Source organism: Gopherus flavomarginatus, chromosome 21, assembly GCF_025201925.1.
Source record: "Gopherus flavomarginatus isolate rGopFla2 chromosome 21, rGopFla2.mat.asm, whole genome shotgun sequence".
NCBI classification, from domain to species: Eukaryota; Metazoa; Chordata; order Testudines; family Testudinidae; genus Gopherus; species Gopherus flavomarginatus.
In genome coordinates this window covers 13,198,282-13,222,585 of record NC_066637.1, presented here as the reverse complement: position 1 = coordinate 13,222,585, position 24,304 = coordinate 13,198,282, and the positions used below count along the sequence as shown (strand labels likewise).

The 24,304-nt window shown below is 41.9% G+C and overlaps 2 protein-coding genes across 2 annotated transcripts; both read right to left on the bottom strand.

Moving 5' to 3' along the window:
- Nucleotides 1-6,910: 6,910 nt before the first annotated feature.
- CFAP107 (cilia and flagella associated protein 107) lies at nt 6,911-14,187 on the bottom strand. The gene is given in 5 exon segments (XM_050931572.1): nt 6,911-9,052; nt 10,138-10,315; nt 11,347-11,460; nt 13,937-13,961; nt 13,963-14,187. Coding segments are annotated over 5 exon segments (651 nt in total). The 5' UTR covers nt 14,034-14,187; the 3' UTR covers nt 6,911-8,789.
- A 1,104-nt stretch (nt 14,188-15,291) lies between these two features.
- On the bottom strand, nt 15,292-22,625 carry LOC127038720 (arylacetamide deacetylase-like 4). Its single transcript, XM_050931561.1, has 4 exons — nt 22,298-22,625; nt 18,111-18,327; nt 17,621-17,684; nt 15,292-16,642 (listed from the first exon to the last, which is right to left on the bottom strand). The coding sequence occupies exons 1-4, from the start codon at nt 22,472-22,474 to the stop codon at nt 15,868-15,870; spliced, it is 1,233 nt and encodes a 410-aa protein (XP_050787518.1). The 5' UTR covers nt 22,475-22,625; the 3' UTR covers nt 15,292-15,867.
- Nucleotides 22,626-24,304: the final 1,679 nt, after the last annotated feature.

The following is a 24,304-nucleotide window of genomic DNA, read 5'->3' as shown; positions in this document are numbered from 1 at the left end:
ACTTTATTTTAGATGCTTTCTCTGCAGGCTAGTGGAGGCTGGTTGCAATCTGCAATCAGGCTCACATTTGAATCAAGCAGGCAAAACTGATACCCAAGGTGAGTTTGGAGCCAAGTTACAGCAGCTGTAAGGATTGTGCCGTATCTGACTCAAAAGAGAGTACACAAAGCTTAGCCTGAGGAGGTCAGGGCCTGAGAAAGTACAGGCTGTACCAATGTGCATATTTTCATTCCACGGTGGAACAAAACCAAAACCTTTTGAATGTTTTCACAGAAGGGAATTGTGTAAAATGTTCATTTTCAGCTTGGGAAGATCAGAGTTCTGGTTCTGATTTCTCTCTCTCTCTCTCTGGACAGAAGTGACCAGAGGGCCCTGAACCTAATAGACCTCTTGACAAAAGCTTTGTTGAACCTGACACATCTCAGTGATACAGTCCGGCTTTGAAACCGTTTATTTTGACTATATGGAATTTCACTGACAATAGATTCAGAGACTTTAAAGTCAGAAGGGGCCATCATGATCATTTATTCTGACTTCCTGCACTCTGCAGGACACAGACTCTCACCTACCTTCTCCTGTAATAGACCCATGACCTCTGGAGATCCACAAAATTCTGATCAGCTCAAATAAAATTATTATTGATTATTCTATTTATTAATAATAGTTTGCATTATATAGAGATTTCTGTTCAAATACCTCAAGGTGATTTTCACATATTAATAATTTCACGCAGCACCCTGTGAGACAGGATAAATACTATGACCTCAGTTAATAGTGATGGGTTCAGGCTGCAAAACTTGGATCTGCTTTTCAGAGTCCTCAGAATTCAGGGTATTTGGCTCCAGGAATCTGTTTCGAGCCCATCTCTATTTGTAGACTTTCTATTCTTGTCTTTTTTCTTTCCAAAAAATTTGGGGACTTTTTAGTTGTAAAAGTTTTTTCTTCCTGCAAAGTTCAAATCTTCATTGTGAGAAGTGTGAGAGTTTGTGCTGTGTATTTTTCTTTAATTAACCCTGCAAATAAGTGAATGTTTCTATGCTCATATATCTGTCTGTAAAGGTAAGCTACAAAGGTTAGTCTGCATATCCTGTCACCCTCATCTCCCACTGAATTCGTTGCTCTAGTAAGACAGATAAAAATGTGAGAACATAGGACTGGCCATACTGGGTAAGACCAAAGGTCCTTCTAGCCCAGTAGCCTGTCTTCCGACAATGGCCAATACCAGGTGCCCCAGAGGAAACAAAAAGAACAGGTAATCATGAAGTGATCCACCCCCTTGTCGCCCATTCCCAGCTTCTGGCAAACAGAGGCTAGGGACACCATCCCTGCCCATCCTGGCTAATAGCCATTGATGGACCTATCCTCCATGAACTTATGTGGTTCTTTTTTTAACCCTGTTATAGTCTTGGCCTTCACAACATCCTCTGGCAAGGAGTTCCACAGGTTGACTGTGTGTTATATGAAAAAATACTTCCTTTTGTTAGTTTTAAACCTGCTGCCTATTAATTTCATTTGGTGACCCCTAGTTCTTGTGTTATGAGAAGGGACAAATAATACTTCCGTATTTACTTTCTCCACACCAGTCAAGATTTTATAGACCTCTATCATATCCCCCTAGTTGTCCCTTTTCCAAGCTGAAAAGTTCCAGTGTTATTAATCTCTCCTCATACAGAAGCCGTTTCATACCTCTAATCATTTTTGTTGCCCTTTTCTGAACCTTTTCCAATTCCAATACATGTATATCCTTTTTTTGAGATGGGGCCACCACATCTGCACGCAGTAGTCAAGATGTGGGTGTACCATGGATTTATACAGAGGTAATATGATATTTTCTGTCTTATTATCTATCCCTTTCTTAATGATGCCCAACATTCTGTTCACTTTTTCACTGCCACTGCACATTGAGTGGATGACTCAGAGAACTATCCACAATGACTCCAAGATCTCTTGAGCGGTAATGGCTAATTTAGATCCCATCATTTTATATGTATAGTTGGGATTATGTCTTCCAATGTGTATTACTTTGCATTTATCAACACTGAATTTCATCTGCCATTTTGTTGCCCAGTCAACTACTTTTGTGAGATCCTTTTGTAGCTCTTCGAAGTCTGCTTGGGACTTAACTATCCTTAACTATCCTAAGTAAATGCCATTCAAACCAGAATCAGTTCCATTATCTCTAATATTATCTCCAGACTGTCCATTCCGTTTACATATAGAATGCCTTGCAATTCCTTTTTCAAAAGTTTATGATGAGATTTCTTATTTCTCCCTTTTTTTCCCATGTCATTTGTCAAAATAATAGCTGCGTTACCTGCTGAAAGATCAATGATGAAATTACATCATCAGTAACTTTTTTCTGTTGAATGAACATAGGCTTTATAATTTCTGGAGGGGTGGGAGTGAGGTGGTTGTGTTAGACACAGTAAGGTGAGGACATGTGTTTCGTGATGACTTAAATGTTTTGTTTTCCAAATGTAACCAAAAGCAAGTACACACACTATCCCTGTTTGCCCCATAGGATGAAAGATGATGGTATGATCATTAGTGGGGCAGGAGTCCATGATATCTTTTATATGTGCCTATCCTACCTCAGCACATTGATTACGGCTGTCATATAAGACCCTGGTCTTGCAAACTCTTATGCACATACTTAATTTCGCTCGTGTGCCCAGAACGACTCACATGCATCAGAGTTAGCAGGATCTGTGCCTAAAATTGCAACAGAACTGGACTGAACCCCGGGGCAAAGGAGAAAGAGGGAAAGGTATTGTGCTGACAGATGCTGGCAGCACCCCTGCGTTCAGCTGGGAATCTCCTTCATGTACTTTGGAACTGCCGGGAATTGTCTCGATATTGGTCACTCATTCTGTATCACAGCCAAATACAAGTCACTGGAGTATCAGTACCGTGTTCTCTGGAATATTGCATCACAGATTATTTGAGCTCTGAGGAATGTGACTGAAATAAGAGTTCATTCAAGGTTGGCTGCGGGTTGCTTGATCATGGCCTGATTCTGCCACTCTTGCTGACATTGGGTAGCATCAGAAGGCCTGATTCAAAGCCCAGTGAAGCCAATGGGGATCTTGCCCACTGCAATCATCATGACTGAGGATAGAAAAATCCTGGCTCTGCTGCTTTCACGGAATGAGTTCAACACAGGCCTGGAATCTTGAGGGTCTATACCAAGCCACCGTTAAACAGCAGTGACACATGGATGCTGTTTGCATTGTTAATGTGAAAAGAAAATGGATGAAAATTTGCAGTGAATTTATGTTGTAAAAGCAAATACTTTGCTACTGGTTAGTCCCAACCACAACTAGCACCTCCTGGAAGTTTTTTTTGCATATTTCATTTGTAAGCAGATTATTTTGAAGAGATGTCCTGTCCAGTCCACCAGCATGATATGATTCTTTGGAGTTTTCTGGTTATACACTCTAATTTTACTCAGTCATTGCATTAGCTCAGACCTGTGCAGCAGGGAGCCGAGCCCTCTTTGCTCACAGGTTTGAAATGAATTTCTTCATGCAAGTTTCATAGGGCTCTACCTGTGTGTTTTGATGGTTCCCAAGCTGGGCATTTCTCCCCATGTGTAAGCTCTGGTTTTATACGTACTGCAGATAATAATCATCAACGTTTCATTCATCATAAATGTTTAATATTTATAAATGATTGATGTCCAGGTTTCCAAGCAAATAGATAGGACAGTGTTAATGAAGAATACATTTGCAAGCATGTCTAACCTGCATTTGGAATATATGGGTTCAGGTTTGCTGTTGAGATGCACACCCATCGTACCATCATTAACAGGAGTTACACGTGTGACCTATAGCAGGCATTATTGAGTTACAGGTCAAAATGTGGTTGTGAGTATAGGAATCACAGATGTGATGTGTTTCAGTCCTTTGAAGGGGACTATCTTATTCTGGATTCCTTTTAAGATTGCTTTTCTAGTGCTTTTATGATGCAGCTTGTTGCTGGATGTGCTTCAGTGACCCCTGCAATCTCACTCATATTTATTAATTCTCATTCTTTAAAATTGTCCTGGTTTGATAGTCTTGGGACTCAAAAGCAAAGCAGGACGCTTAATGCTTCGTGTATTTATCAAGACTCTTCTAGCTCAGAGGGATTTCATTAACGATGCTGCTGTCTGATCCCTGGATGCATGACTTGTGCTGAGCCCGCTTGGCTTGTGTATGGCCCTGCAAACCATCACATGCTGACATCAATTAGCCAATATGCACTTTACCAATAGATGGCACTGTTGCTCTACACCGATGGGACTAAAACATCAAGGTATCAGTCCTTCAGTTGGCTCAGAAAGTGATCTGAGTTTGAAATCACATGCAACCTGAAAAAACAAAACTCTACGTTATAATGGGTAAAATTCAGCCCTTTGCAGAAGCCCAGACCAGATCTCAGCACCACTCCTGTTGTCCAAAGGCCTTGATCCTGCAAAGACTTGGGCACATGCTTAACTTTAAGCACATGAATACTTTTTTGAGCCCTTGGGCGTCACATTTTCAAGCTTTTTGCCAGAAACATGAGGACTAGAAACTTAATATTTTTTAAAATAAAAGCTCAGCCTCTCATGTGGCCACATGACTCCAAGAGCTGGGGCTTTAAGGAAAAATTCAAAATATCACAAGACTCACCATAAAATTGCAAGAATTGGTTATACTGTGTTTCATGGGACTACTCCTGCATCTTGGAAGGGGGTTAGACTAGATGACACCTCTGGTCTCTTTTAACCCTATGGTTCTAGGATTCTACTCATGTGATTAAAGTTAAGCACATATATGTCTGCAAGTTTGGGCCTTATTGTGATACAGAAGATTAAAATAAGTTTTAAAGTAAATAGACTTGTAGCAACATATCTCTTTTATCAAACCCACAGGCTCATTTAAATACAAGAGGAGTAGCCAGGACTCCTGGGTTCCCACCCTGACTGATTGTGTGTATTTGGGCAAGTTACTTGTGGCTTAGGGTGTTCCTACTGCAAATTAAATATAATTCTAACCTGTGTGACATGGTTTCGTGCAAAATTACGAATGTGTGTAAAGTACTGCGAGACCCTTGCCTGAAAAGGTGCAAAATCCTATTAATTATCGGTATTGGTACCCATAATGAGAATCCCAGTCTCTTCATCAGCTCATGCTAGGTCAAGCAAGATAGAGACAATTATCTCATGTCGGGCTATCAGTTCAAACCTCATGCTGAAATTCAAAGGGAAGTTATGAGGCACACACACATATATTTTAAATAAAACAAAGTAGGTAGTGGTGTGGACAGGTGCTGTTCTCCTTAACGTTGTCACACAGCTGTATCTGCCCTGTGTTTGTCTTACACAACCCGCTAAGCCTGATAGCTCCATGCACATCACACGGAGTGAGGTTTTATCAGTGCTAACCACAAGAGGCACGATCCAGTCACCACTGAGGTCTATGTGAAGACCCAGGGAAAGTAGTACACTATACACTACCAGGCCAGGTTTAATAGAGAAAATGGTTGAAATCCGTTCAGTCATTTTTAGTTACTACTACTAGTGTATTTAAAGTATGTTAGTGCATCATAAACCTCCCCAGTGCGCGATCTGACTTTTACAATGTGTGATAGTAATGGCAAAAAACCCACTGCGATAAATGAGATCCTCCAGAGAAAGGATACTCTAGCATGGAAGGAGGGGTAAATAATTGATTGGCAACCCTAACGTGCAGGTTCAGGACAGGTATTTGGCATTATTTCAAAGTTTATTCTAGCATTTTACTCTGCTAATGCATTGGTAGGTCCCGGCTAGATAGTCACTTGTGCCTGAACTGAACCTCAGTATGGGCTAAGTTCAGTCCTCAGGAGCAAGTGTGATTTAAATGCACATCTGTGGAATGACAGAGTTTGGATTGTATCGTTAGTCTGTCTGCAGCTCATTTGCAGACTTGCCAGCAACTGAAAACAGTAGCAAGGTGCCATGTGCAGCAGGATAAAGGCCGCTTCCTGTTATGCCTTCTAGGTTTACAGTGTTTGGTAACTTAAGGACAGGCAGCATGACTTACTCTGCAAATGTCATGAGACATTTAGTAAGCTAAAGCCAAGGGCACTTGAAGGTTTGCTTGAATATTGGATTGAGAGCAACCTTGGTTCACCTTGTATCCAGCCATCTCACATGTTTATACATATTTGCAGGTTGGGGGGGTTGAGAAAAAACAGGTTTCTGGCCAGTTTCTTGAAGTGAAAGCAATAGAATTTTGAGAAAAAGAAAAGGCAAGCCAGGGGAGAGAGACACATCCTTCCAGGGTCACACTCATACTATACAGTGCGTTTCTATTCCAGCCACACCAATAACTGGTCTGGAGACTGTGGCACAGTGTTTATACACTAAATGTGCTCTTTCGGTGGGAGCTTAGGTAATGGGTCTGTGCCAGATCCAGGATCTGAACACCTCTGAACTTCAGGGGACTTCAGATGTGGTGGCTTGGGCCCATCTCTTGCAGTATCCTGCTGGAACCCTCCCTTTCTGTGCACCACTCGTGTTCAGGGAAGAAATGGTAATAGGAGCGCCTGGGGCCTTTTCACTCATCTCTTTGTGCCCTTTCAAAACCAATAACTATTATTTAACCATGTCACCCTCCCCACTCCAGAAATGTAAACTCCCAAACCCCAAATTTGATCACCCCCAAACAAAGGGAGAAGGAGTTGGATTCCAAACCTGGACCCTGATCCTAATGTTGCAGCTGACCTTCCTTTTCTATAAGGGGCTTATCTGATATCGCTGAACTTTGAGGTTTCAAAATCTGGAGTAGGCTTTTTCTGTATGGTCCTATCTCTAAGGAAAGGTAAAAATTAAATGCAGAAAAACATGCACGCACACAGAGAGACCCGCTTAAAAAAATTAGGTCAGTAAAATGAAAATGTATTATTTGTTTGTTTATTAATTTAATATTTATATCACAATCTGTAACAGCCTGTCCCATAATCTGAAATGAGCAATAGTGAGAAATGGACACACTATATAAAACTATTACCATTGTGAAACCTGTCCTAAATAGAGATGCATGACTTTATAACAACTCCTGTATAACTTGTCATGACAATAAAGTTGTTGATATTGAAATTGCCATATATCCAATGACAAAAACCTTTTAAAATCAACGCCTTTTAAAGAGGCCTCCCCCTCCATCTCTAGTTTTCTCCTTATTGTTGAGTTTGTTTTTGTAGGGTTGCCCATGAAAACTGAACTGGAGCATTGATTTATTTCTGCTTTTAAAAAGTTACTGAATTTGTTTTGAAATAAAACAAACAAACAAAAAACCCCACATGCACACAATTATATGAACTTGGTAAATCAGTTTAGAGAAACAAAGTTAGTTTGTGTATTCTGCCCAGTTTGAAGGCTTGTCTAAACAGATACAGTTTTTCTGCAACAAGCTTCTCCCTTTAGAAGTTATTATTGTACTTGAGTGCAAAATGCAAGTGAAAATTGAGAGACAGATGCTGCACCCTTTATTCAAAATAACACCTTACTCGGCAATGGGCTGATTGGCATGACTTCATATTCAGGTTTGATTGTTCCAGCCTTACTCACATTGGCAAGCACTTACACAGGTAGTTCCATAGCTGGGAGTTCGGATGGGACAATCTGGCTTTAAGGGATCAGGTTGAATTCACAGTGTAAAGGACAGTACAAAATGTAATCAACACAGGTCTGACTAAGAGTTAGTAAAATCCTATTTATCCTGAAACACTAAGTGTTATTCACCCAAATCATTTAACTCCACTGCTATGCACTTAGAATTTCTGGTAAGCATGAGTCAAACTCTTTACAAATTTGCAAACTAATTCAATCACAATCAAATACATCAATTTCTTCCTAGCCTGAACAGGGCCGTGTTGATTTCTTTGTTTTGATCTTTTGGCACTTATGTAATAGTACCTTCCATGCTGATGATCTCAAAGCACTTCATAATCATTATTCACCCACCCCCACACGGACAGCCATGAAGTAGGAAAATATCCTCACTCCATTTTATAAATGCTCAGGTCAAACAAAAATATGCAAAACAGGCAAAAGGTATGCAAAACGGGCAGATATATAAGGCTGTCCTCGGGAGCCAAAAAATCTTACTGTGTTATATCGAACTTGCTTTGATCTGCCGGAGTGCACAGCCCCATCCCCCCAGAACCCTGCTTTACCGTGTTATATCAGAATTCGTGTTATATCGGGTTGTGCTATATGGGGGTAGAGGTGTATCATATGTTTTACCCATTGCACTCATGAGAGATCCTGTATTCACTCTAATATAAGTGTCCCCTGTCATATATGACAGTCCTCTTGTGTAATGTGTATAGTATATAGGGTACGCTCCCTGTATATGGAATATATATCCTACTGCTTCTTTCCACAAGGGAGCGGCACAGAAGGCCCACCCCAAAACTGAATAAGGTCACTCGCTCAGTAGAGGCACTGGGTGATGGTGACTTTTGTCAGTGAGTAGGCAAAGCTGATGCACGAAGGTGAACTCAGAGCCATTCACAGCGACACAGAAAGATCATGCAGATTTCTGATTCAAGTAAGGGAAACAAAGTCCACCCTAAGGAGTTGCCACTGGTCAAAGGCAGAGCTGGGAATGTAACCCAGTCACCCTACATTCCAGTGCTCTGCTCCAATCAGTAGACACCACTCCATCTATATAGCCTAATTCCTATTTCTGCCAATAGCACATGGATCAGAATAGACTTAGTGTTTGGTCAACATGCTGTATTTGAATAGCAGTTAGAGTATCGCAATAAGCACTCTACAGCGTGGTGCCAATGGCTGCCAGGTCTCTGACCGGCTGCTCGGAAACTTGAAGGCATTTTGGTGCACTGAGGTTGTGGGGAAGACACTGCCCATCATGGGGGGACCGGTGGCAATTTGTGACCGGACGTCGGCGAACGGCAAAAGCAGAAACAGGCGGCATCTCATAAGAAACAGTGTAGACACTGTTCATCACTCCAGCCTCTTGGTGGGTCCGTTTTTTCATTAGTTGCTCAAAAAGGCCATAGTTGGTGGGTGGCTCTGGAACAAACAATGATGAAATGTCATAGTAATAGAAACAATTCATGGCAACTAGGTTTCCATAACACAGGGCACATAGGGTTAATTCAGAACTTTGTGACAATAGTGAGGACATAATTTAGACCCTCTTCCTCCAAAACCAGAGACCTTTACTCCTCAACTGGAAAGAGAAGCACAGTGAGCTGTTGACAGTAGAGGAGCTATGACACACAGGCGAATAGTTTCAAGTCCATGCAGTCGAAAGCAGTGGTATATAGGCACACCCTCTGGTGCACAGAAAAGTTAGTGTAATTACATTTAACATTTTAGTTCACAATTTTCCCTGGGTAACTGAACCAACTTACTAGAATATGGGTACAGTTTTCTAAAATACCTAAATGACTTAAGAGCCAAAGTGACTTAGACACTTAACTAGACTTACACTTCCAAGGCCCAGATCCTCAAAGGTATTTAGCCACTTAATTCCCATTCCTACAGCAAAATGGGATTTAAGTTCCTAAGCCACTTAGGAACGTTCGTAAATTTTGCCCTGAAACCACAAGTGTATTAAGTAGGTGCCCCTTCAACTATAAGCACTTAAAGTCAGAATGAAGCTTGGGGTACTTCAGCCCCCAAATTCAGAAGTTCCCAGTTCGAACCACTAGATGGGACATTAATGACTTTGTGCTTATGCAATAGGAAATTAACAGAGAGTCTACCCTGTCTGTTCATAACACTTAGCACTCAGTCTGAGGCACTTCTAATCTTCAAAGAATTTTGCAACCAATAGGCCAAATTCTTCTAACAGTTATATCAGCATTATTATCGTTGGCTGTTGCACATGGGAGGAAAGTTTGGTCCATTAACTAAACTTCGTTACTATCCTCTGTGGTGGAGAAGCATTAATCATTATTATTTATATTTTACAGATGGAAAAGCTAAAGTGCAGAGTGGGTAAGCAATTGGCCTAAGGGATACAGCAAGCCATTTGGAGACAAAATGTTAGAATTTAGTGAGGTCTCTGGCTCCTAAGGCTTGAATGCTGAGCTCTAGACCAGACTGTCTCTCTGTCTGTGAGCGACTGCCAGGATAACCCTCAAAAGTACCGAAAATGGGGAAATCTGATTTCTCCGGGAGCCAGGCTAGCTTTTGTCCATTCCATCTGCGGAGCGGAGGCAGCACAGGATTATAGCCATGTCTGTTGTAATGATCATCATACTGAGTTACTAAATTTCGGTTGCTCGGTTCTTCATGATGCGTAAACAGATGCTCCTTTGGCAGGCCCTGTAAAGAGAGGTGCACGAAACCATATTGCTTGTACGGGCAGAGCATTTAAAAGGTGCTGGAGCCTATTAGGTCAGATTGCGCCCCAGGTGATCTGGCAAATATGGGTCAGAGCCAAATCCCCAACAAACCCCTGCCTTTGCACTTGCAAAACAGCTACATATGTAGCAGCTTTGCACACACACCCATTCAGGCACGTGCAGGTGCAGTGAGGTATGCAATTGAAAAACTGATCCTCACGTGTTACTAAAGTATTCTGAGGCATTAAAACACACATACAGTACAGGTATCTGGAGGAAATAATCAAGGCGTCTGGGGATGAGGGCATTTTGCAGGAAGAGACATTGTAGGGGTGGTATTTGGGGACAACTCTAACATTCTGGAGGATCTGGGTCCCATTTAGTGCAAAATCCTTTCCTGTTACATGGGAGTGCATTGGTGAGAAGAGGGCACAAGGAGCCTCTTCCATGTGCACATCTGTGTTGCAGCAGTGCAGGATCCACTCCAGGCACTCTGCTGGGGGATGTCTTCCCTTAGGAAACATGTCCTATTCCTCCTGCACACATGTTGGGGTTAACAACAGGAACTGTGGGGGGAGCTACAAGAAGTCTTGAGGGATTTGTATTCTCCCTCTTCCGCAAGCCGGCCTGCCCCAAAGCAGCATGTGGGATGGCTCTGTATCACTCTGTACCTTCCCCGGATACACACACATGCACATATTTGGGCAGGATTTTAATCTTAAATTTAACACGTGCCTGTTTTGAATGCTGACATCTACAGTCTTAAATCTGAGGTCTTGTCTATATGGCCACTTAGTGCATGGCAAGCCAGGGTGTAAATCTACAGCCCTCTAGCCTGCGGTTTCAAACAGCAGTAGATCAAAGCACACTATGGAACTTTTAGCACATGGTAGCAAAGGCTATGTGACCATTCAGCTCCCAGTAGGCTGGTGCGCTGTAGATTGACACTCTATCTTGCCGGGTACTAAATCTCTGTATAGCCAAGCCCTGAGACCCCCTTTTTTTACTTACATCAAGTTTCTTCATAATGGTTCTCCTGACTGTTTGATCTGTTCTGTGGCCAGGGAAGCGAATAAAGTCAGTCCCATAGCTGCTGTTGCTGGGTTTCCCAATGTCTTTTGTAAACTAAAAGAGATCCAAAAGGAGACACTCGCTACGTAGCGATTATTCACACTGAAACCACTGCTCGTTGGGAGAGATTTTCAAAGGCCCAACGTGCAATTAGGTGTCTTTTGTACAGGGACCACTCACTGCAAGCAAACACACTCTTGCTTACAGTACTACAGGCAAAAACCATTCTGCTTCATTCAACTATCTACAAACAGAGTAGGGGAAAACACACGCTTACAAAACAGGAAGAGAGGGCTAGAACATGGCTCCAACCCGTAGTACTCTGGTAATCCAGTTAATCCCTTGCTGGCAACTTTACTAGAGTGTCAAACTCCAGCTGAACTGGGTGACTCACGAGTGCTCTTGATGATGTCCCCCTTCGGCCTTCTAAAGATCAACGGAACAACTGAATTAAAATGAACAGATCTGGCAGATTTGCCCAGGGACTCTCATTACAAATGATCCCAAAGCCCCGATGCTAATGACTTCCTACCCCGCACTTGGGAGACACTTTTTGCTTGAAAAGGCCTACTCTGAAGACCTTGGCTCAGATGTTACAATCAACCAGTAAAACCAGCCATTTAAAAAGCCTGGGATGGTTCTTATGTGTAGACATTACAAGTTCACCAATGGCTCGTTGCCACACTTATTCACCTAGTGTAGGCTTAGCTACTGGAAGGAAAGGATCAACTTTCATTTTGATCCTTCATCCATCTACCACCCAATGCTGGATTGTTCCCTACACTATATCTTCTGGGATTTTGTCCAGTCTAATTTTAAAAATCTCAAGTGGTGGGACCTCTTCCACTTCCCCTGGGATATTATTTCATGGTCTAATACATCTCACTGTCAGGAAGTGTTTCCTGATCTGCAACCTATGTTTTCCCTTTTTCATATCCTCTTATTTTATACTGCCAGGCAACACCCTAAATAATTCCTCTCCCTGTATAATGTCTACACCTTTCAAATATCTCTTCCCATTGCGATCCCATCAGATCTCATAAGATAAATGGTGTCAGGCTGAGTGAGAGTTTGGCTGCAATTCCAGGAAATAGTGGGGGGCTGCCAGAAGGAGTTTGAGTGATTTTAAAAGGAGGCAGTTCTCTGAACCAATGTGGTGTATTGGGTTGCTGTGCCACTGGATTTGCTGTTCTTTGCCTACCTTGTAAAACCAACATCCAGAACAACTGTGGTCATTCCAGTCCCCATGGCACTTTTTATAAGGAGATTGGGGTGCTACTTGGAGCAGTTTGTTGAGGGAGAAGGGTAATCAGGTCTTGAACAGTGTTGTTGTGTACTATTAAACAGTTGCGTGTTCCCACTCTGAGGTGGCTGCAGTTTAGTGGTGGGTATATATTCTTTTTATGTATTACAGTGGTGCATGGGGACCCCAGCCAAGATTAGGATCCCATTTTGCTATGTCCTCTACAAGCATAGAGTTAAGACAGTCCCAGGCTTACAATGTAGGCTAGATCTCTATATACAATTTGTTCCATTTGTAAATTAATTTGACATAAAGTGATATAAAAGGTGCCACTTAAATATAAGATAATTTCTACAGACCATCTGTTTGGAACGAGAGAGGCTGACTGTGAAGAACATAAATAATTCTAGTATCCTACAGTAAAAGGAGCTAAAGTTTTTTTTAAAAGGATCTTAGGCACCCAGTAAAACTTGAATGTGTTTATTTTCTTTACGCATTTAAAATAGGGTATTGCTTCACCCCCAGGAAGAACATGTCGGACGTGTCATTATGAAATGAGGTGTTTTCCTTATCAGAGAAAAGAGATTGCAGGGGTTGGCTGCCATGCTGTGTGAAACAGGGCTATGCTAAAGCAGAATACAATAAAAATGAATAATAAAAATAATGAAATGGACATTATAAAGCATCTTTTACCCAATGACAGCATGGCACTTGACAGATTTTAGTAGCTGGTTACAAAGTGTATGTGCTCGTACAGGGCTGTCTGCATCCACCACTGAAATACAGCTGCACCTGACTGGGATCCTTTATGCAGAATCCAATAACAGTGCAGGACAAAGAATCTCCTATCCACCTGAAAGCATGAAGGGATGGGGAATTGGAGGTACACAGAACTTAATTACATAACTGGAAGTGAACCAGAAAACTGGAGTGAACATACCTGGTCTTGGGAGAAGTGCCATGGGATCTTTAATGGCCCAAAGTTGTCAGGACCACCACTTTATGTGTTGTCTGTAAGAACCTCTCCATCTACACCACATTCCTGGGCATCCATCATGCTTGGGCATTGCTTTAGTAATGGCTCAGTGGGAGGAGTACTCCCTCCTGACTAGAAATGGAAGCAGGCCAGTGAACTTTGTGGTCAAGGCACCCAAGGTTCTGCCTTTGTTCCTCTTTTGAGACGGGCCTGGATCCAAACTCTCCTAAAGGTTGGTGTCTGATCATCTCCAGAGCATCAGGTCTGACCCTCTCTGTTCCCATTCTCCCTTTTCCTTTAACCCTTCTTACCCTTTTCCTCTCTTCCAACCAGTTTCGCGGAATACTCTGGTTTTATTTTCCAGCTGGGAAGGTACCATTCCTGCACATCCCTCTGAGATGTAAGCATTCTTAGTCTCAGCAGCACCCTTTCCTGTCCACTCCTGTAGAATCAATGCTTCCTCTGCCCTTCCCCTTCTGGGATGTGAATGGTGGTTCTGCGTTCATGCAGCAGAGGTCAGGCAGAACGAGATCTATGCTTCCCTCTACTTGTGTGCAGGGCGAGCTAGTTAATGTGTGGAACTCCCCTGCCTTGGAATCTCCATTGTTTGCTGTCTCCATGGTGATTGTCAATGGATGCAAACACTTTCTAAGCAACAGCAGATCCTACTGCTAATAAAGAGAGGCTCCTGATACATTGAAGATAAATGGAGTTTTGTTTCTGATTTCAATGGGAGCAGGATTGAAAACAAAGTAGTCCAACAGTTCTGTACATTACAAAGACAGAGTAGGAAGGACATAATTACTGGAGCTGAAATTTGGACAGGGCAATGGGACTAGCTTTAAGGAATGCTTCTAGAATTTAGTAGGGGTACAGCCAATAGGATTACTACAGAAAGTATGCAGGTTTTTGTAGAAATTACTCTAAACCTAAACCTAAAAAAAAAAATCAAACATGTTATCCTTTCTACAGAGTTTTTTAAACCCTTTTATAGAATTCAATAGCAGGGATATAATTAACTACATTTTATAGGATGGTTCCCAAAAAGGTTGTGATTTCCTTAGAGAGTCTATTGAACTTTTCAATAAGGGGAACATCTTTTACTCATAGAGGTGAAAGAGAAAACAGTGCAGGCAAATCATCAAGTATGTCTCACTGTAAGGGAAGATTTTAGTTCCCTAATAGAACATAAGATTAAACTGATACAACACTGGATCTTACTAAAAAGCGGTGGAGCATTGTTAAATGGAAGCACAGAAATATTTCTGATGTTTCTGTAGAGGGATGTAGCCAGGGCCAGCTCATGGCACCAGTTTATCAAGCAGGTGCTTGGGGCGGCAACTCTGGAGCAGGGCAGCACTTTCAGGTATTCAGTGGCAATTCGGCGGAGGGTCCCTCACTCCCGCTTGGAGGGAAGGACCTCCCGCTGAATTGCCGCAGATCGCGATCGCGGCTTTTTTTTTTTTTTTTTTTTGGCTGCTGGGGTGGCAAAACCCCTGGAGCCGGCCCTGGATGTAGCAAAGATGCTTACTTCATGACACCATGACTTTGGTGGGCACATTAGATGGACAACAATGATCTTTTTTCATGTTTCATTCTATTTACAGGTGTGGCACACTGGGCAAAACAAAAAGAGGTACTCATAAAATGTTTGGCTAATCTTTGTTTAATGTAATATAAGTCATATTCTGCACTGAGATGAAAAATATTCCATGATCCATAATGAACCCTTAAATTTGCAGAAGACAGAAGACCAAGGGTTTCACCACTGCAGCTGCATGTAAGTTGGATGCTGGTACCGCTCTCAGAAAGTACTGCAGTGCACCGACTTTGCATTATAATGCTGTGATGTAGGTGGTGTGTACTTTTACTTACATACATAGGCACACATGCACCATATCTCTCCATGGAAGGATTAACAGTCAGGCCATGATTGAATCAAATGGGTCAAACCAGAAAATCAATTACAAATCTTCTTTAATATTTACTGATATTTATAAAGACAAAAGCTTGCAGCATGATGCAAAGAAATCATTTAAAATATGTAGGTGTGTAATCAACATTCCACCCAGTAACGGAAGGGACTTCACGCAAGCCTGTGGACTTCATCACCAACGGAAACCATGTCATGGCAGCTCATCATGTGATATAAGATACTGTTCCTACAGATCTCTTCCCAGACTTTGGCGGCATATATGAAGACCAGAGGAAATATAAGACCCAATATTTGAGAAGATTGTTTTTATAAGCTCCTGAGAAAGTTTACAATGTTGTCCAGTCCCTTTTTTCCAGCTGGAAATGACAACCTGCCCTTATCAAACAGGCTTATGATTCCATGGAACCCATTCTCAATGTGGTACCAGGTCACTGGCACACCACCATCCTCTAATCGCTTCTTGTATAATAGGGCATCATCCCTAAGCACATCATACTCACAGGTCAAGATGAAGGACTTAGGGAGCTGGCGAACAACAGCATCTTCAGTGAGAAGTGGGGAAAAGGCTGGCTCACAGATTTTTTTAACAGCCTCATAAACTTCATTTGAGGATTGGATGGGCACCTTCGGTTTGTACCCTCTGACCTTAAATTCCTTAGGGATATTGTCTGCACTTAGCCATTTTCTAAACTTCAGTATTACATCTACAGGCATATGGGAACCCTCCAGGACATCTTCCAAAAATGACGCATCCCCCTTGAGGTACTGCAGAACATAAAAAGCCGTACGTTCTCTGAACAAGATGGGGACTGCACAGTTTTGCTGATATGATGGCAAATTGAAGTCTATTGCCTGGAGGCATGGATAGATCAAGACCTGAGCATGCACCTTTGGAAGGTCTGGTCTACCCACTAGTGTTTGGCAAACAGCAGCAGCAAGATTGCCCCCAGCACTGTCCCCACTAATGATAATACAGGCAGGATCCACTCCATAGTCTTCTGCAGTCTTCATAAAGTGTGTGGTAGCAGTGAGACAGTCCTCGTACTGTGCTGGGTACGTGTGCTCTGGCGCCAGACAATACCTAATATATCAAAGAGTCAGGGATTATAAAAATGGAAAAAAATCATTATGATTTGTTGGAAGTTTATTTGCTACAAAATCCTCCACTTTCAGCCCTCCTGTTGTTTTGCAGCCATGGACATCGATATTATCTCATAAACGTGTACCCGCCCTCCAAACGATCATTCTTATATTTGCAGATCACAGATAAACTATGACCAGCAGGGCCAAAAGCTGAGGATTGTCTTCTGGTTAAGGCATTAGACTGAAACTCAAGAGAGCCGCGTTTGATTCCCAGCTGTGCCACAGACTCCCTGAGGGACCTTGGCTTAGTCATTTAATCTCTTTTTTTAACCCTCCGTTTCCCATCCGTACAATGGGGATTAATTATACTTGTTTTGTCCGTGTTATCTATTTAGATTGTGAGGTCTTTGGGATGGGGACTGTCTCTTACTGTGTTTATAGCATCATGTGACCCCAGTTTTGGTTGATGCCTATAATCATAATACCTAGCTCTTATAAGTGCTACTGTTATACAACAACAATCTTTTTTACTATTGGTGCTATGAAAATACATATATTTCTTGTTTATTTCTTATTCAGGCAAAATTTTCATTTACCTCAAGGCCTCAACGGCAGTTTGTGGACTAAGATGAAGATTTGGCTCAATATCTGACATCTTTATGCTAATTGCTGGGCGCAAGACAGATTTACTTTTATTAAAATGATCTGATAACTTCTTTCCAGTTTTTTTTCCCCAGCAGATGACAAAATGTGCTCATATATAGCAATCTTATTCTGAGTCTGTTCTGTCTAGTTCAGCACAAAAGCGGTGAAAAGCTGCAAAATCGTAAAGTCAACTTGAGCATCTTGCTGAGCCTCCTGGATTCTTGAAAATATAGTCCTCTGAGATGGGGGGCACCCTAGAACAGTGCAGCTAGTGGCTATCACAATGAAGAGTAACTAGTTCCTAGAATAGAAATGAACCAGGCTTACTTACTCAACAGACACGACCACTGATTCGCTTTCTCTGGTAATGTAGCGGCATATGGGTTCATAGGAATCTGGAAAACAAATGTTTTCATTGGTGTCTTGCTAGCACTCTAAGTAGTAGCAATTCTATACCCTGTTAGCGCTCTGATGCATTTAAGGGAAATGACAATTCTCTCCTTTCCCCCATCTAAGTCCCGCTCTTCCCCACCCTTTACGCACTATCCCGGCTTCATTTCTCACTGTCCCCTTTGTTCATCATGATATCACACCTCTTTCCAGGCTGCCCCACTGTCTGGAACAGCCATGTAATGTTCACCAAGTCTTCTCTTCTTGCAGCCAACATTTGCCAGAGTATGTGTGTATTTGCTGGTGAAGAGTCAAACCACAAACCTTCTCCCAAATCTCAGGCCCAAACCAACTTCCCTTTGATGTTTGTAAAAATGGGGTTACTTTTTATCTTTAATTATCCAGCATATTTTTTCTGTTAAATATCTTACTAATGCTTCCAAACATCCAGCCTCCTCCATGAAAGTAGATGACCCCTCTCCTTCGGCCAGCAGAAGGTGCTCTAGGCTGGTAAATCCTCACTGGCACCTTCCCAAACTGCAGGTCCTTGATGAAGAGCTTTGGGTCCTCTCCTAATTTCTTTCCCCGTCGCATATAGCGGGTGAAGCCAAGTTGACTGCACAGACCCAGCTTCTCCAAAATCTTTCCCTGTTTAGAGTGAAAGAGACCAGGGATTAGCATAAAGAAACTCCATTCTCCTCAACAGGCATAAAAATAACAACAGCAGCAGCACCACAGAGAAATGAAATGCAGGCAATGTCTATGCAGCCATCTTCTCACTCTGCGTTATCATTGGTCCTCTGCCCTTTACTGGAGAGTTCTGTCTCCTTAGGTTATTCAGTCCTTAGTTATTCTAAGAGTGCCACCAAGGGACCAGATAAGTAACAACTGTAGTGGTGGTTTTCTTGACATGGGCATGCATCCACAAGGACTGAGAGAATAGGTCACCAACCAGAATTCAGGCTACAATGATTTTTCATTATACCAGCAATTAGAAGCAAAGGATTCTACCATGTACCCATCACCTGGTCTGCCCTTAAAAGAAAAAAGCAGGCTGAAAATCAAGCTGTACCACAGAGTAATTTGCCATCCAGATGGTAGGTAAAAATAAGGAATAGATTCTAATGCTTTTGTAAATTCCAAAGGATGGTATCAATTATTCTCCAAATCTACTGAAGGTAGGACAAGAAGTAATGGGCTTAATCTGCAGCAAGGGAGATTATTTGGTTCTCTGGCCAAACCAAGAAATCAAATACAAATCATTGTGGGTTTGCCCCAGAACAAAAAAAGTTTTGTTTTTTAAAAAATTGTCTGTTTTGGGTCCAACAAAATATTTTGTTGCAGTGTTGAGTTTTTTAAAATCCTGTTTAAAAAAAAAACAAATTTAGGCAAATTTGGATGCAGAAGTCAAAAATATCGAGATGGTTTGTTTTGAAAATGTTGAAATGGAGTATTTTGACTTTTTCAGTTTAATTTGTTTGGCCAAAACTATTCCACAAATTTGTCACAGATTCGCGAACGCGATTCAAAACTGCATTATTCGACAAATAACACCTATGTCTGAAAATGTTTTGCCTAGCTCTAGTTATGGGTAAAGTGATGGTATGAGCAAAGAAATGAAAGGATTCCAGCCAGGAGACGTATTGAAAGCAAGGGAAGAAAGAAACCTTGCAGCAATTAGCAGAGCCCTAATGCACTGTCTACAAGAATCAACAAGGGGTATAAGTTGTAAGGAAAAATACCCTGAATGAATGTGAATGTGAGCCCAGTTCACTGGGTGATTATCTAATCTAGATTCACTGGGACTTTGTACCACAGATAATGTTAGCAGTGGGCAGTTATATCAGTGCAATTGTCCTTAAGCCTGGCAAGGTGATTTCTGGGAGCGAGTGACATTCGCAGGCTAATGACGCCAGAACAGTTTAATATTCAGTAACGTTAAGCTCTCAATATGAGGCTCGTGGTTATGAATCCAAATGTGCTATATGGTATTGTTGACTCAAAACTGTAACACATTACTTGGAATTTTATTGAAACCATAACCCATTAAATTTGTTTCTTCCAAAAAATTGAACGTGTCATGGTTTACTCCCTCTATGCCACTCTCAGACCCTATCATACATCTCAGAGACTTCAGAGCAATCATCTTCTGTCCTGTCCTCTTTTTTCCTTTTCTTCTGATGCAAACTGCCTCACTTGATAACATCTGGGTATTTGTCACTTGCCTCTTGAGTCAGAAGGTTATTAGCTTGGAATTTGGGCTCATCCCCACTATTAACACTGCAGTGTGTTAATTGAAATCGGAATTAATTTAAGAGGCAGCAGGTTTAAAACAAACACAAAGAAGTATGTCTCCATACAATGTCCCGGCAACCTGTGGAACTCATTCATTGTCACAGGATGTTGTGAAGGCCAAAAGTATAACTGGATTTTAAAAAGTATTAGATAAATTCATGGAGGAGAGGTCCATCAATGGCTGTTAGCCAAGATGGTCAGGGACATAACCTCATGCTCCAGGTGTCCCTAAATCTCTAACTGCCTGAAGTTGAGACCGAACAATATGGGATGGATCACTTGAAATTGCCCTGTTCTGCTCACTGCCTCTGAAGCATCTGGTGTTGGCCACTGTTGGAAGACAGGATACTGGACTAGATGCACCATTGATCTGGCCCAGTATGGCAGTTCTTAGGTTCCCATGGAAGGTGCTGCACGATTCAAAAAGCCTTGCTTCAGACTACATTCCTGCTGCATGTCTCAGGCAAGGATGGGCGGGTGGGCAAGAACAAATTAGAGCTAACTAGACACTTCACGAAAAAGAGTCAGGGTGCCCTAAGGCTATTGTTCCCTCTCTTCAAACAGGTTATAGGGCCTGAGCTATAGCTCATGGAAGTCAGTGAGAGTCCTTCTACAGATATCACTGGGCTTTGAATCCATCCACTAATGTCCAAATCTATTCTCAACAAAAAATATCTGTCACATTTGCCTCAACTGTCACTGCATTATGATAGAATTAGCTGGGTGAGGTCATCTCTTTTTCTGGACCATCTTCTGTTGGTGAAAGAGACAAGTTTGTGAGCTTACACAGAACTCTTCTTCAGGTCTGGGCAAAGACCTGTGTGTAATCTCAGAAGCATCAACATTATTGGATCAACAGCAGTTGGTCCAATAAAAGATATAACCTCACCCATTTTGTCTTTCTGTTATCCTGGGGATATCACAGCTACAACACTGCAAACTGCATGACTACTCTCAGTAAAGTAATTACCTAGAAAGGCATTTTGTTATACTGGTAGTGAATTTGCTTGTAAATAAATATGTTCCCTACACTTGACACTGAAGATAACCAAACTAAGCAGACTCTGTAAAGTAGTGATTTAAATTCTATAAGGCTCTGGTAACTTTAAAGAAGCTAATCCTTGTGCTTTTGATTATATATAAACACTGGGTGACTTGATTTGTACGGTCGTATTTTCTAGCTACCAAAACAATTGAAATAAAACAACTGCAAACAATATTGTTGCCTCAGTATATGCCTTGGTTTTTTTTAATTATTCCCAGTTTAAAAATGTTCTAAACCCAGTCACTTATATTGCTGCATGTAAAGCTGACTTATCATACAGCAGCCAATGTGTGGTTAATAAGAGAGAGAGAGAGAGACAACTGGATTTTCTGGTTTGGGAAGCTGGAAAATCCAGAACCCGGTTGTTAAAAATTCAAAATGACTCATTACATTCTTGTCATGAACTGTAAATTCGCATTGTGTTACAGAATTCCACGCCATTTGGGCTATAGCAACTCTGGATATTCCCGGCTGAGAAACAAGTATGTCTTTGTTTTGTTTTGCTTTTATTTTAAAATAATCTGCAGAGGTTAAATACCTGGATTGAAATATACATTGAGTCATAGAGCCATTTTCTATTTAAAGGATTTCTTGTGCTTCCTTCAGTTCGCCCTAATATCGATTGACTGGACCAGAAATGTCTCAGATCACCAAGGTCTGCTGTCATTGCAGAGTTCCCCATAAGCCACAGGTTGGAGAGGTTATTGCTGGAGAGCAATGGGCACAGATAGGTGCCTCTTGTGCCTGGGTCCTGCCCTCTGCTGAGCTTTGCCTCCCCACCCCCGGACCTTTCCTGCCCTTCCTGCCACCAGCTGATGAGTGGGGGGAAAGTGCTCCAGAACTCTCCCTTCAGAAACTAGCAGGGAGAGCACATTGTGTGAGCATCATGCTGCCTGCAGGCGGGGCCCACCATAGACTTGTTGGGGCCCAGGGCAGAAACTAAAGAGTGGGACCCCACCCAGCCTCCTTTACCTGCTCACACATTGGATTTCTGCCAAAGGCCAAGCCACACTAACCGGGGTCTGAGCCACACAATCTGGGGCCCCCTGTGGAATGGGGCCTTGGGCAATTGCCCTGCTTGCTACCCCCTAACACCAAACCTGCCTGCAGGGCAATGTGCTCCTGGTAGGGTTCCTGTTCTGGTAGCTTTCACCGCAAGTAAATGCATCTGGCAGGGTTCCTATTTCCGGCATTTGCATTATGCTTAGAGTGACATTTACATGCTCACCTAAGCACCCCACCTGTCGGAATCCTTTGTGTCAGACAAGGCAAACTCACCAGAACCGCTGTGCCAATCAAAATACTATGAAGGATTCGGAGCTTTACAGGCTGGTCCACTCCAAGAGGGATTTCTGAGTTGGAGAGATCAAAATAAATTGTCCCCACGACTAACAATATGAAAGCAGCAATGAAAACTGCCAGTACTAACACCAGCAGTGCATAAACAAATTCCATTTCGTGTAACGAGGCCAGACGTAGCCAGGAATCTGACTTTCGCTTGACTTCTCCGTTCTCTGTGATTTGTTACTTCCTGTTTCTGGAGCACCTCTGCCTGTAATCAGGCTGCACTAGGATGAATTTTTTCCCCTTCTCAGTTACAGGTCGTGCAAAGGCCTCTCGGTTAGTTAGCAAATGCAGCAGAGTCCTCAAGGTCTGGAACTGTAATTCGTCAATGAGTCTCATAGCTGTACATATGCCAGCAGCTCTGCCAATGAGGTGTTAGACACTCCAAAACACTGTACAAGCTGCCAGCTATTCATATACCGAGACTGCATTTAATCTTGCATTGACTGTGGGAAGGATAAAGGGCGTGGGCCACGGTAATCTATGTCTATAGTTCAGTCTCATGTCTCCAGGATGGTATATGAGACTGTTCGTAGGTGATATTTATCTAGGACTATATAAAGAACCCGAAGTTCAAAGTTTGTGGTATGCAGATACATTTACCAGAAGAGAGAGAAAAGGCTGTACTGTACATTGCATGTGATCTGCATCCATAATTTATTCATTTCAGAGTGCACTGGGATTATGCCATTATTTAAAAAAAAATCAGAATGGGACCTTTAGAAAGGCATTAGCTAAACAACAAGCCATTTTACCCAAAAAAAGAGAGAAAGCAATCCCATTTTAAAGTCTGAGTTCAGATAAGCATCCCAAATTTTAGACGTGTAGCAGATAATAGGAACTCTGAACATTTTGGAGGTGCTTACGTCATGCCTGCATTTGCGGTATCTCTCAGCAATGCAGTCCAGTGTTCCCAACTCTCATGGTTTTATGACAAGCATCTCATGATTGGGGGTGGGGGCATTCTTAAAGGCCCAGCTCTGGGATTGATGGAATTACATCAGTATATCAGCTTCTATTTTAAAAAAAAGTAAATGTCTAACCCTTGTGGTTGCGTAGAGAAGATTGAAAATGTGACCCAAGTGTCCCCCAAGGGCTCGGAAGCCAGAAAGCAAAGAAAATGTACCTGACAATTATTTTTGTAACATTTCACAATTTGTAATTATTTTTGGAGGCCTGATTCATCATTTTCGGGTTGGAATTGGCCACTCTGCATATCCCTGCGCTTTCCCCAAATATTCACTGGCAAGGATAATCTTGCCACCAATAATAAGATGTTTGTTGGAAACGGGATGCGACCAGATGCAAAGATGAGAGAGCGGTCTGTTTGATTCCCCACTCAAAGCCCAAGACACAGAGCTGTTGAAAGAACTCCACATTAATTCCAAAGGCTATTGCATTGTTTTACATCACCAGTGTTTGGAAATTGGTTCTGAAAAGCCAGAAATCATGGTTTATATTTTCTAATGTCATGTGGTTACTCTGTTAGCGTACATAACCCCTTTGTGTTATTTCATATTTATTTCATGACATAATAATGATAACTCTGCAGATTTAGAGCCCAATTTTGCAAGTTCCCATTGAAGTCAAGAGGGTCTTATGCATCTAACAACTTGTGCCATCTAGACCTTAAGTTTTCAGCTCAAGGACATTATTCTTTTCCTTTGTTCATATGCTTTCATATCATTGTGAGGTTACTACAAATAATGATCTTCTACATGGCGATATCTCACTAGTTCTTATGGAAATATAACCATAGCCAGCATTCTAGACAGAGAAAAATATTTTTGACCAAATCAGTCTTTTTTTTTAAACAGCAAAATATTCAGCTTTATTTAAAATGCTCACAGTGCAAACGCATGTGATTACAAGGTAATTTACTTGCTTTAGTAAAACATTGTCACAGACAATGCTGTAATTTTGACTTCAGTATATTAAGTC

Bases quoted from the DNA above. Each gene is read 5' to 3' on its own strand.
- LOC127038720 (XM_050931561.1), bottom strand. From the start codon at position 22,474: ATGGAATTTGTTTATGCACTGCTGGTGTTAGTACTGGCAGTTTTCATT. The intron at 18,328-22,297 runs GTGAGTTTGCCT...CACTCTAAACAG, and splicing joins TGATTGGCACAGCGGTTCTG to GGAAAGATTTTGGAGAAGCT. The intron at 16,643-17,620 runs GTAAGTAAGCCT...TTGATATATTAG, and splicing joins TCAGTGGTCGTGTCTGTTGA to GTATTGTCTGGCGCCAGAGC.